The 12,499-nt window shown below is 41.7% G+C and overlaps 1 protein-coding gene across 2 annotated transcripts in view; it reads left to right on the plus strand.

The window, feature by feature from the left end:
• The window catches only part of pbx1 (PBX homeobox 1), a 266,538-nt gene extending 256,409 nt beyond the window's left edge, over positions 1 to 10,129 (plus strand). The window contains exon 9 of one of the 2 annotated variants that reach the window (XM_062979440.1): positions 9,154 to 10,128. In XM_062979440.1, the coding sequence (XP_062835510.1) occupies positions 9,154 to 9,156 (3 nt within the window). In that variant the 3' untranslated portion in view covers positions 9,157 to 10,128. Of the gene's footprint in view, positions 1 to 9,153 lie in introns of both variants that reach the window. The other variant, XM_062979445.1, reaches the window with a different exon arrangement.
• The last annotated feature ends 2,370 nt before the right edge of the window (positions 10,130 to 12,499 follow it).

The raw sequence follows: 12,499 nt of genomic DNA on the forward strand, positions 1-12,499 counted from the left end.
ACATAGGAACAGGATGATACTAAAAATGAATCCTGTCGAGCAGGGTTCCTTAAATGTTTTACACTCGCAGCCCGTTTCTGCCCAAGAATTGGTTTCACAACTCTGGGTATATAAATATATAAAGTGGGTATAAAAATCAACCATTTACTGATAATAAATCAGCATTTGCAAGGCTTGCTAAGCAGGCTGATTTTCCTTTTTATGAAGTAAAGTTGAAGCATTTTCTTCAGAGTCCACTGTAAACACTGTATGTTGTTGCTAACGGATTCATATAATGTCTAGGGGGCATTCAAAAACTCTTACTGTTGCCAATTTTTTGTGACCCAACACTGAGCTAAGGGGTGCCCATTTGGGATCAAGACTCACAGTTTAAGCAGCAGTGCTGTAGAGGATGTCAACAGAAAAGTTTGACTTCTGGATCGTGTTCTTAACTTCTTAAGGTACAGATGGACTGAACCTCATAAAGACTGCGAAGAATGCCTTTGCTAGTAGCAAGTCTAATCAAGAGGGCTTTAAATTAAATCCTTGGGAGGTTAGAAATGATAGCTCAAACATCAGCACAATCTGCTGAGATGCTGATCACTTGGGAAAGTCGTCTGCCTCTGCCACCTATATGGATTATGTCAACATAATCCATATAGTCAACATCTGCCACATGCAAGCTGATGCTGAGAGCCATTGGCCTCCACCAAACTAAAAGACCATGGAGAGTGCAGTTAGCTTCCACACCAGCCTTTAAGTATTAAGTCCATGGGACAGCAACACTGTCTCAATGACCCAATGAATCTAGAAGGTTAAACAAGTCCATGATCACTCATGGCCAACCAAGTGCTTTAACTACCTGCCATACTACAGGGAACCACAGTTGGCCTTCAAGTGGTATGATTTGTGGGGAGAGCAACAAGCCTTTGTCATAACCATTTGCTCCAACCAGCCAGAACCCAACTGGCAAACACCATCCAAAGGAGCTTTTCATCAGCCGCCCCAAGACCGTGGAATGACCTGCCAGAAGAACTACAGCTAAATGAGCTGTAGGAATTTTAAAACTATGTAAAGACCTATCTCTTTCGGCAGGCCTACCCAGAAAGTCTATAAACATTAATTTTAAATGCATGTCCTTTGTTTAAACTCTGTTTGTGTATTTTAATATGTATTTTGTAGAGATACATTTTGATGTGTAGCTTTTATAGAGGTATGTTTTAAAATGTGTATTTGTGGTGTTTTTGCAGTGTTTATGTGTTTTAATTGTTCTGTAACCCACCTTGACCCATGAGGAGAGGCAAGTAAGAATTATTATTATTATTATTAAAATCACAAGTCGAACACTTCCCAAGTGTCTAGGACTGTGTGATGTATTTTCAGATGATGCGCGCAGATCCCAGTAGGGTGGCCTTTTGCAGTTGGCAGATCGTAATTTTGTCAATTGTTTCCAAATACTGGCTGAGATCTTTTGGCACGGCACCCAGTGTGCTGATCACCACCAGTACCACCTGTACTGGTTTCTGCCAGAGTCTTTGAAGTTCAATCTTGAGGTCCTGAGAGCGGCTGAATTTTTCCTGTTGTTTTTCATCAATTCGACTGTCACCTGGGATGGCGACATCAATAATCCAAACCTTTCTTCTTTTCCACAACTGTGATGTCTGGTGTGTTGTGTTCCAGAACTTTGTCAGTCTGTATTCGGAAGTCCCACAGTATCTTTGCGTGCTCATTTTCCAATACTTTTGCAGGTTTGTGATCCCACCAGTTATTTACTGCTGGGAGGTGGTACTTGAGGCATACGTTCCAATGAATCATTTGGGCCACATAGTTGTGCCTCTGTTTGTAGTCTGTCTGTGAGATTTTCTTACAGCAGCTGAGGACATGATCAATGGTTTCGTCAGCTTCCTTGCACAGTCTGCATTTTGGGTCATCAGCTGATTTTTCGATTTTGGCCTTAATTGCATTTGTTCTGATGGCTTGCTCCTGGGAATATTATTATTATTATTATTATTATTATTATTATTATTATTATTATTATTATTTATTAGTAATGGGTGATGGGGAGTGCCATTGGCCTCCACTACACATTACAGCCATTTGTCCTGATAGGATGGAGAGGGTAGTTGGCTTCCACTATAGGTAATGGTTAATGGAAAGAACTGTTGGCTTCTATCGCATTCACCTATTCTTTGGCTTGATGGGAAGGGCCAGGGTTTGCTATGAGACACGGCTCTCTAGATGTGAGATGCCTCATGCAAAATACAGATTTTAATTTCCACTTACTCACACTCACTAGGACCCAATAATTAAAAATTAAAATATCTGCCTAAATAAAAATATGTTCACCCTCCTGGGGTTGGGGATGGAGGCAACTATGGGAGCAGCCACTGAGAAGGCTCTCTCCCACATCCCCATAAACCATGTCTGTGAAGATGTTGAGACTGGAAGAGACCCATCCCTGCCCAGATCTTAATACTGGCTTATATACAAAGATACAGTATTTTACATAGTTTGGACCCAAGCCATTTAGGATTTTAAGGGTCAAGCCACCACTTTGTATTCTACCCAGAACTTGACTAGTAGCCAGGGCAACTGTTTCACTTGAAGGTGGACATGTGATCCCTGTGATGATGCTCAGTCAACAGCCTGGCCACACTAAATTGGATCTGTTGAAATCTCTCAACAATTTCCAGAGGTAGCTTCACGTGTAGCATGTGATAGTAGTCCAAATGGAATGTAAGCAAGGTATGTATCACCATAGGCAGATCAGACTTCTCAAGGAGCAGGTGCAGCTACTGTAGTAATTTTAACTGGCCACAGCTGAAACCTGAGTATCCAGGTTCAAATCTGCATCCAGGAGCACTCCCAAGCTACACACCTGAGATTTCAGGGGAAGGTTGAATCCCTGTTCCCTGATCAGCCTTCTAAATGGTCAGAACCCCCTCTGTCTTGTCTGGATTAAGTTTCAATTTGTTTACCCTCATCTCTTCCATCATTGACAGCAGTCACTGGTTTAGAACAGAAACAGCTTTTTTGGGATGGAAAAAAGAGAGAAAATTTTGTCCCCATAAATCTGAATTACTTCTTCTAATAGCTTTGTTTTTGAACATAATATCCCCCTCGCAATGATTTATACTTTCCAGAGGGCATCAGAATAAAAACATAATTTTAATTTCTGTTTAAAATTCTTCTCTGGACTTCCGCAATTGTGGAGAAGAAAAATACCATTAGAGGACCAGCAGCAACTCCCACCGAAATACTAAATTGTTTCAAACCCTTAATAAAATGTATTTTTTTCTCTCTCAACTTTCTGCCTACCTTGTATCCTTTAATGATATTTCTATCATTATATGTGTGCATATACTATATGTGATTTATGCCAAGCCATAACGAGATGAGTCTCAGAGGTCTTCACCTTTCAGCCACCCTGCAGAGACATTTCCCGGAACAGGAGAGGCTGGGCCAATCCCCCTGGCTATCCCTGGCAAAGGTGGCAATCAAGATCCATTGGGTGTACATGTAGAATGATAGACAGTTTCCGTGCCTGCTCTGATAAAGCCAGCCAATGTTTATTCAGCCAAGTATCCCACTTGGGCTGAGAGATAAGGGAAACAGAAAGTTCAAACTCGATGATAAGGCATGTTCTTAAAGAAAACGTAAAACAGACATCTTCACATCAGACAGAAATTAAAGTCTTTGATAAACAGGCTTACAAGTTGCAAAAACAAACGCCAATAGCCAAGAGCCTTCAGCAAGATCTGACGCCAGAATGGAGACATGTTGCTTGAAACAGGAACTCCCTCGAAGTAGGTCAGTTGTAGCCTGACTTTGCTGCTAATTTATATCCTTGAACTTCCCAGCACATCTGTCTCTAGGGCGTGGGCTGATTGCTCAGCGTTTTCTCTGCTAGCCTAGCTGATCTCCTTCTGACTTCTTTCTCCCTTCAATGTTTCTGAAATGTAGGGATTTGTGATAGGTCTTCCACCTTTTCTTCTTCCTCCTCCTCCTCACCTTCTTCTTCTTCATTCACGCAGTCGTTTCCGATTCTTCGTGATCTCATGGACCAGTCCACACTAGAGCTCCCTGCCGGCCGTCGCCACCCCCAGTTCCTTCAAGGTCAAGCCAGTCACTTCAAGGATACCATCCATCCATCTCGCCCTTGGTCGGCTCTTCCTTTTTCCTTCCATTTCCCCCAGCATCATGATCTTTTCTAAGCTTTCTTGTCTTCTCATGATGTGGCCAAAATACTTCATCTTTGCCTCTAATATCCTTCCCTCCAGTGAGCAGCCGGAGGATGGACTGGTTGGATCTTCTTGCGGTCCAAGCCACTCTCAGGATTTTCCTCCAACAACACAGTTCAAAAGCATCCATCTTCCTTCGCTCAGCCTTCCTTATGGTCCAGCTCTCACAACCATAGGTTACTATGGGGAATACAATTGCTTTAACTATGTGGACCTTCATTGCCAGTGTGATGTCTCTGCTTTTCACTATTTTATTAAGGTTGGCCATTGTTCTTCTCCCAAGAAATAGATGTCTTCTGATTTCCTGTCTGCAGTGATCTTCGCGCTTAGAAATATAAAGTCTGTCACTGCCTCCACGTTTTCTCCCTCTATTTGCCTCCTTCTCACTAGTTAGCCCCAAATCCCCAAGAGCTGTGTCTTCACCCACCTGTCCTCCTCCCTCAGAATCAGAAGAACAGTCCACAACAGTATGGGTTTTACAGAGCTTGCTCCCTCCCATGGGGGATGCCTCTCATAGGTGATTGGCCATTCTAAACCAATCCCGTCATCTTTTCCCCGCCAGAAGGAATCCCCACCTGGTGACAGCAACACCATCAGAGCACCGACCAATCAGCGCAATCATGGTCCTGACTCTGAACTCGACTACATATTTAATGTAGATATTACGAAGGTCCGCATAGTGAAAGCAATGGTATTCCCCATAGTAGCCTATGGATGCGAGAACTGGACCATAAGGAAGGCTGAGCGAAGGAAGATAGATGCTTTTGAACTTTGGTGCTGGAGGAAAATCCTGAGAGTGCCTTGGACCGCAAGAAGATCCAACCAGTCCATCTTCCAGGAAATAATGCCCGGCTGCTCACTGGAGGGAAGGATATTAGAGGCAAAGTTGAAGCACTTTGGCCACATCATGAGAAGACAGGAAAGCTTGGAGAAGATCATGATGCTGGGGAAAATGGAAGGAAAAAGGAAGAGAGGACGACCAAGGGCGAGATGGATGGATGGCATCCTTGAAGTGACTGGCTTGACCTTGAAGGAACTGGGGACGGTGACAGCCGACAGGGAGCTCTGGCATGGACTGGTCCATGAGGTCACGAAGAGTCGAAAACGACTGAACGAGTGAGACGACGATGATTACAAGTCAAGGTGACATAACTGAGGAACACCACAGGATGGTGGCCAGGGTTTCAAACAAATTCCCCAGCATCACCTTATGAATCTGTTATTTGACAAAGACCAGAGTTACTGTAAAACAGTCCCCCCCAATCCCTGTCCCAGAGAGGCGAACCAATAGGGACAAGCTTCTTCGGTCTAGTCTCCTACCTAGGTCATTTATTAAGATGAATATAGCTGTCTCTTTCCCAAAGCAAAGTCTGAAACCAAATTGAAATGGAGCTAGATGATCTGTTTCATCTGGGAATGTTTGGAGCTAACAGACCACTACATGCTCCAATCCCTTGCCCTAAAAAATTATATTGAAGACTGGCTGATATTATCTGGTAAGTGAGATCCAGGAAGGATATTTCTTCAGTAATAGAATCACACAGATTTTTTTTAGACAAGATGGAAACGCGCCTTACAGCATTCCCCAGTCTGTGATAGCTTTCAACTTTTTGAGCTCTCTGTCCATATTGTCAGGTTGCACAAACCCTGAAACGTATCAATTAACACTGGACAAGCACAAACCGAGATTATATCCACTGGACTTGCATCAACTGCAGTATCCATGTCAGATGGATCCGGGCATTTTATTCACAAAGGGCTTTGCAAATTCCATCTTCCAAGTTGTTTATAAAAAAAAATAACATATTTGATCACTTCTTTGGATTTATACAAGCTTTTTTATTGATAAGAGAGCAAATTGATTGATTTTAAATGCATGTCCTTTGTTTAAACTCTGTTTGTGTGTTTTAATATGTATTTGGTAGAGATACATTTTGATGTGTAGCTTTTATAGAGGTATGTTTTAATATGTATATTTGTGGTGTTTTTTGCAGTGTTTATGTGTTTTAATTGTTCTGTAACCCACCTTGACCCATGAGGAGAGGCCAGTAAGAATTATTATTATTATTATTATTATTATTATTATTATTATTATTATTATTATTTTATTATGACACAGCAAACAAGATAGATATGCTGGATTTCATATCACAAAATCACAAGTCGAACACTTCCCAAGTGTCTAGGACTGTGTGATGTATTTTCGGATGATGCGCGCAGATCCAGCAGGGTGGCCTTTTGCAGTTGGCAGATCGTAATTTTGTCAATGTCTATTGTTTCCAAATGCCGGCTGAGATCTTTTGGCACGGCACCCAATGTGCCCATCACCACTGGGACCACCTGCACTGGTTTCTGCCAGAGTCTTTGAAGTTCAATCTTGAGGTCCTGATAGCGGCTGAGTTTTTCCTGTTGTTTTTCGTCAATGCGACTGTCACCTGGGATGGCGACATCAATGATCCAAACCTTTTTCTTTTCCACAACTGTGATGTCTGGTGTGTTGTGTTCCAGAACTTTGTCAGTCTGGATTCGGAAGTCCCACAGTATCTTTGCGTGCTCATTTTCCAATACTTTTGCAGGTTTGTGATCCCACCAGTTCTTTGCTGCTGGGAGGTGGTACTTGAGGCATAAGTTCCAATGAATAATTTGGGCCACATAGTTGTGCCTCTGTTTGTAGTCTGTCTGTGCGATTTTCTTACAGCAGCTGAGGATATGATCAATAGTTTCGTCGGTTTCCTTACACAGTCTGCATTTTGGGTCATCAGCTGATTTTTCGATCTTGGCCTTAATTGCATTTGTTCTTCTTCTTCTTCTTCTTCTTCTTCTTCTTCTTCTTCTTCTTCTTCTTATTATTATTATTATTATTATTATTATTATTATTATTAATGGGTGATGGGGAGTGCTATTGGCCTCCACTACACATTACAGCACCCCACTAGTCACTTCTCTGCAGGATGAAAAGGACTCATTGGTTTTAAAAGATAGCCTACAGCAGCAAAACCATTAAGATAGTTAAAGGTGCTGACTACTAATAGCTTTACTGCACTTGCTGAATGTATAGCCAAACTTGCAGCTTCAGCCAATGGATGAAAAAGAGCCACAGCTTTCAGGTCTCCAACACTAGCCGATCCGCCGCCTTCAACATGTTTTGAGCAGCTGCTTGCTGTGCTCTTAGCATTCCTGATGGATTCCTTGTCAATGATTATTCAATTTCCAGCTTGACCTTTTGATTCTAAATAACATGGCAATATCAGTGTTGCCCAGCCTGCAGCTCCAGCATGAAATTAACTGTATCAGCTTCTCACAGGAGACCTATGAAATCCCAGTGGAAGCAGATCAGTAGCTTTTCTAAGCTGTTCCAGGAATTATCTCCTTTTTATGCAGCCCTTCTAATTTTTGTCTAAATATCACTGTGCTCCCAGCTGTTTAATTCTAATAAATACTCATTTATTCTCCAAACAGACAAATGTTAGGATTCAGGTGGGGCTTGAGCTTGTTTGCAAGCAAAAGAGGGAAGTCAAAGGGAAAACATTATAGAAGAGGTGAGGCAAAGAGAAAATATATACTGAAAAACTGGAGATGATGAAAAATAAATAATATATTGTGAACTTTTAGAATATAGATGTAACTGAAGAAGGGAGTGATTGTCATGGCCTCTTGGTATTAACAGATGCAGATAATAGCTTTGACTGTAAAAATCCATTTTTAATCCCAACTGAAAGTGATGGATATAACAATAGCTTTCTACTTCTGATATTAAATCTTGTCCACCTAATATGAACAAATGCCCTGAAGAAGCAACAGAGTTTGTGCATAGGTAAATAGGACTCTTTGGTAAATAAGTAAATAGGCAAATATTTAGGGTTGTTGTTTATTTTCCTGGCTGTATGGTCATGTTCCAGAAGCATTCTCTCCTGATGTTTCGCCCACATCTATGGCAGGCATCCTCGGAGGTTGTGAAGTATGCCTGCCATAGATGTGGGCGAAACGTCAGGAGAGAATGCTTCTGGAACATGGCCATACAGCCCGGAAAACACACAACAACCCTGTGATTCTGGCCATAAAAACCTTCGACAACACAGGTAAATGTTGGGGTGAATATAGATTTCCAGAATCATGTTCCATAAGCATTCTCTCCTGACATTTCACCCACATCTATGGCAGGCATCCTCAGTGGTTGTGAGGTCTGTTGGGAACGAGGCAAGCGAGGTTTATATATTTGTGGAAGGTCCAGGGTGGGAGAAAGAACTCTTGTCTGTTTGAAGCAAGGGTGAATGTTGCAATGGGGCAGCTTGATTAGCATCAAACAGCCTTGCAGCTTCAAAGCCTGGCTGCTTCCTGCCTGAGGAAATCCTTTGTCTCCACACTGAAGCTCTGGTAATATCTTGGGGCCATTGATGGGGCATTTTGCAATTGTTCTTTTGATCCTTGTGGTTATTTTGAACGTATGTTTTGTGTATTTATGACTATTAATCGGTAATATGTTTAATTTGTTGTATGTTTTTTTACTGTGTTGGAAACTGCCCTGAGTCCTCCCAAGGTATATAAATATATTATTATTATTATTATTATTATTATTATTATTATTATTATTATTATTTATTGGGAGGTGTTAGCTGGCCCTGATTCTTTCCTGTCTGGAATTTCCCTGTATTCTGAGTGTTGTTTTTTATTTACTGTCCTGATTTTAGTGGACAATACTTCATCTCAATAAGCTCTTTTGCTTGAAGCTCACTCAACAAGTGATCATTCAACAGGTGATGTACCTGGTGTACGAATGGACCCTTCCAGTCTATGAGAGTTTGGTGCAACTTTGGTTGTCTTCTAGAAATTGTATAGGCTTTGGTTCAGCTATTTCAAGTTCCTCTAGTAACAGGCATAGCGACATACGTAAATTATTTGCATGCTTGAGCAAATGATGCTTATTTTTCTCCAGTAGAAGAGAGTGCTGCAGCATCTTCCTTCCTGCTTATCCAGCTTACTGCTCCACCTCCATAGAAGAATTGGATTCCACGGCTGGATTTGCAATCAGTGGGATTTCCAACCCAATCTGCATCTGTGTAAGGTTCTCGTCTAGGACCTCTGGTGATGGATTGATGATGATAAATGGAAGCTCTTACGTTTGCCTGCGACCCAGAGTCACCCGCAGAACAATGACATGCCACTCAGGTTTGCATAACAAAAATACAAGAACTTTACTGATTCCAAGAGATCAAAAACAATAGTATCTACAATGGTCCCTCTGATCACTTACAGAAGTCCACAGTCATAAACAGTCCTTTCTCAGTCCACAAATCTGCTTCAGAATACAGTCCTGGTTCTTCTTCTTTTTTTCCCCAGCAGCAAACAGGCCTCAAAATAGCAAGGCCTCTCTGAGTACAAAAGCTCTCTTCACTAGTACTCAGACAGCACTGACAACTTGTCCAAATTGGTTCTGCAGCAGCAGAACAGAAACAGTATCAAATCAATCCCCAGGTCTTTGCAGGCTCAGCCAATCGGCTTCATGCACTTCATTTTCCAGTTAACACACACAGCACAGTGTCTTTGCAAACCATGACAGAAGGGGTCTAAGATGCTTTCTATGTTATATTACAATCACCATCTAATATACCATGTAGGAAGTGATTTAATAACTTCGGGTTGCTATTGGTTGGACCTACACTGTGATACAATCCAGATTATCAAAGAAGGTAATCCATATAATCTACTTTGAACTGGATTATATGAGTCTACACTGCTATATAATCCAGTTCAAAGCAGATAATGTGGATTTTATATGGCAGCGTAGAAGGGGCCTTAGTCAAAGTTGGGTTTTTAAACTAATTTCAAATGAATACTTTGGAAAATAAATTTGAAACAAAAGTGAAATTTGCATTGCTGTTGAGGAGCCCCCAGTGGTGCAGCGGATTAAACCTCTGAGCTGCTGAACTTGCTGACCGAAAGGTCAGCGGTTCAAATCCGGAGAGCGGGGTGAGCTCCCACTGTGAGTTACAGCTTCTGCCAACCTAGCAGTTCGAAAACATGCAAATGTGAGTAGATCAATAGGTACCGCTCCAGCGGGAAGGTAACGGTGCTGCATGCAGTCATGACCATTAAGGCATCTATGGACAACGCCGGGTCTTTGGCTTAGAAATTGAGATGAGCACCAACCCCCAAAGTCGGACACGACTGGACTTAATGTTAGGGGAGAACCTTTTCCTTTACCTTGAGGCAGCAAAGATGGGCCTGATACTGTCACATATGCAGAGCATTTCATTGAAGAGAGTAGATTTTATTTGAGTTGAGAGCATTGTCATCTCCATCAGCTTGCTGTGGACTCATACCCAGCCCTTCCAGGTCCTTACTACTGTCAGCTTCTTCTGCTCACGTCCAGGTAGAGGCAGTTTCCATTGTGTCAGGAGAACAGAGCAGAGAATTGTTCATGAGTTGCCAAAAGCAACGAAAAACTGGACATGAAATGTCTCTGGGGAAAACACCATGCAGAAGGTGGTCTGAATCCTAGCCTCTTTTTTCCTCCTGGATATTTACTGTGCTTGGCAAATAATCACATTCTCATCAGGAAAATTTAAAAATTACAAAGCCCCTGCTCTGCAGGCAGCACTGCCAAATAATCTGCTTTGAACTGGATTATATGAGTCTACATTATCATATAAAAAAGTAAAGATTTCCCCCTGACATGAAGTCTAGTCGTATCCGATTCTGGGGGTTGGTGCTCATCTCCATTTCTAAACCGAAGAGCCAGTGTTGTCATGTGGTCATGTGGCTGGTATGACTGCATGGAGCGCCACTACCTTCCTGCCAGAGCAGTACCTATTGATCTACTCACATTTGCATGTTTTCAAACTGCTAGGTTGGCAGAAGCTGGGGCTAACAGTGGGAGCTCACCCCGCTCCCCGGATTTGAACTGCCAACCTTTCGATCAGCAAGTTCAGCAGCTCAACGATTTAATCCGCTGCACCACCAGGGGCTTCCACACACTACCACACTAACATATAATCCAGTTCAAAACAGATAATCTGGATTTTATATGGCAGTTTGAATGGGACCTCACATTGCAGTGTCCAGCTAGTTCAGCACCCATCTAGTCCAGGGGTTCTCTAAGTGTGTGTATCCGTCATTTATTGTATCAATTGATTTGCTCTCTATCAATAAAAAAGCTTGTACGAATCTAAAGAAGTGATCAAATGTGTTATATCACCACTCCCAAAGGAGCAGTGTAAAAATAGCAGTGGATACAAGTAAAAAATATCATATGCTACCCTTACAAAATTCAGTGATTGAGGTAGAACAATGATTAAATATGATTAGAGAAGTCATTGAAATCCACAAGAATGTGGCGAATTTCAACAGAAAGGAGGAAACCATGAAAATGAACAAAATCAGGCTACCAGTATTAAAAACTCTAGAATTAGGGCAGTAAATAAAGAGCAAGACTCAAAAAGCAGGGGAATTCCAGACAAGAATCAATCAGGGCCAGCTAACAACAAAAGATTCCCCCAAGCAGCTACCAACCAGGCCTTGAATCTGCAGACTATTAAAATGCTAATCAAGGTGGCAAATTGCAACATTCACATGTACCTCAAGCAGACAATAGATTTTTTCCTCACCCTGGACATTCCTCAAATATATAAACCTCACTTATTTAGTTTCCAATATGCCTCGCAACCCCTGAGGATGCCTGCCATAGATGTGGGCAAAACGTCAGGAGAGAATGCTTCTGAAACATGGCCATACAGCCCGGAAAACTCACAGCAACCCAATATGATTAAAACCTCATCTGGAACAACTCATACAGTTAGGTTCTCTCTATTTTGTTCCTATTGCTCTATCTCAGATGTGCATCTGTGGACCTTAATAAGCAGATAGTTAGCAATGTGACTGTGTAAATCTTGCTGAAAGGAGAATACAATAATTGTTACACAATGACTGTCTTACCCCAAACCACGATGTTTGATTTAAAGATTGCAGTAAATTAGTAAAGAGTGCTCAATTAATAAAGGGCCATGATGCTGTCAAAGGGCAATTAGCCTGTTAGTTTGCTGACACAGCTAAATCAGACTGTCCCTGCCTTCTCTTCTTTTCTAATTAAGCTCCAGCTTCTCACCTTGTTAATTAGTTTTCTCCACATTTGCATACATAAGGGAGAAAGGACTTTATGTCCTGTTTACTACCTGGCTAATGTGTATTAAAATGTTCAAACTTTGGCTGGGCTACATAATATCTTCCCTATGCAATCACTCTGAAAGAACCCTTAATACCATGATCCCTTCTACACTGCCATA

The sequence above is a fragment of the Anolis carolinensis genome, chromosome 4 (assembly GCF_035594765.1).
Source record: "Anolis carolinensis isolate JA03-04 chromosome 4, rAnoCar3.1.pri, whole genome shotgun sequence".
Lineage (NCBI taxonomy): Eukaryota > Metazoa > Chordata > Lepidosauria > Squamata > Dactyloidae > Anolis > Anolis carolinensis.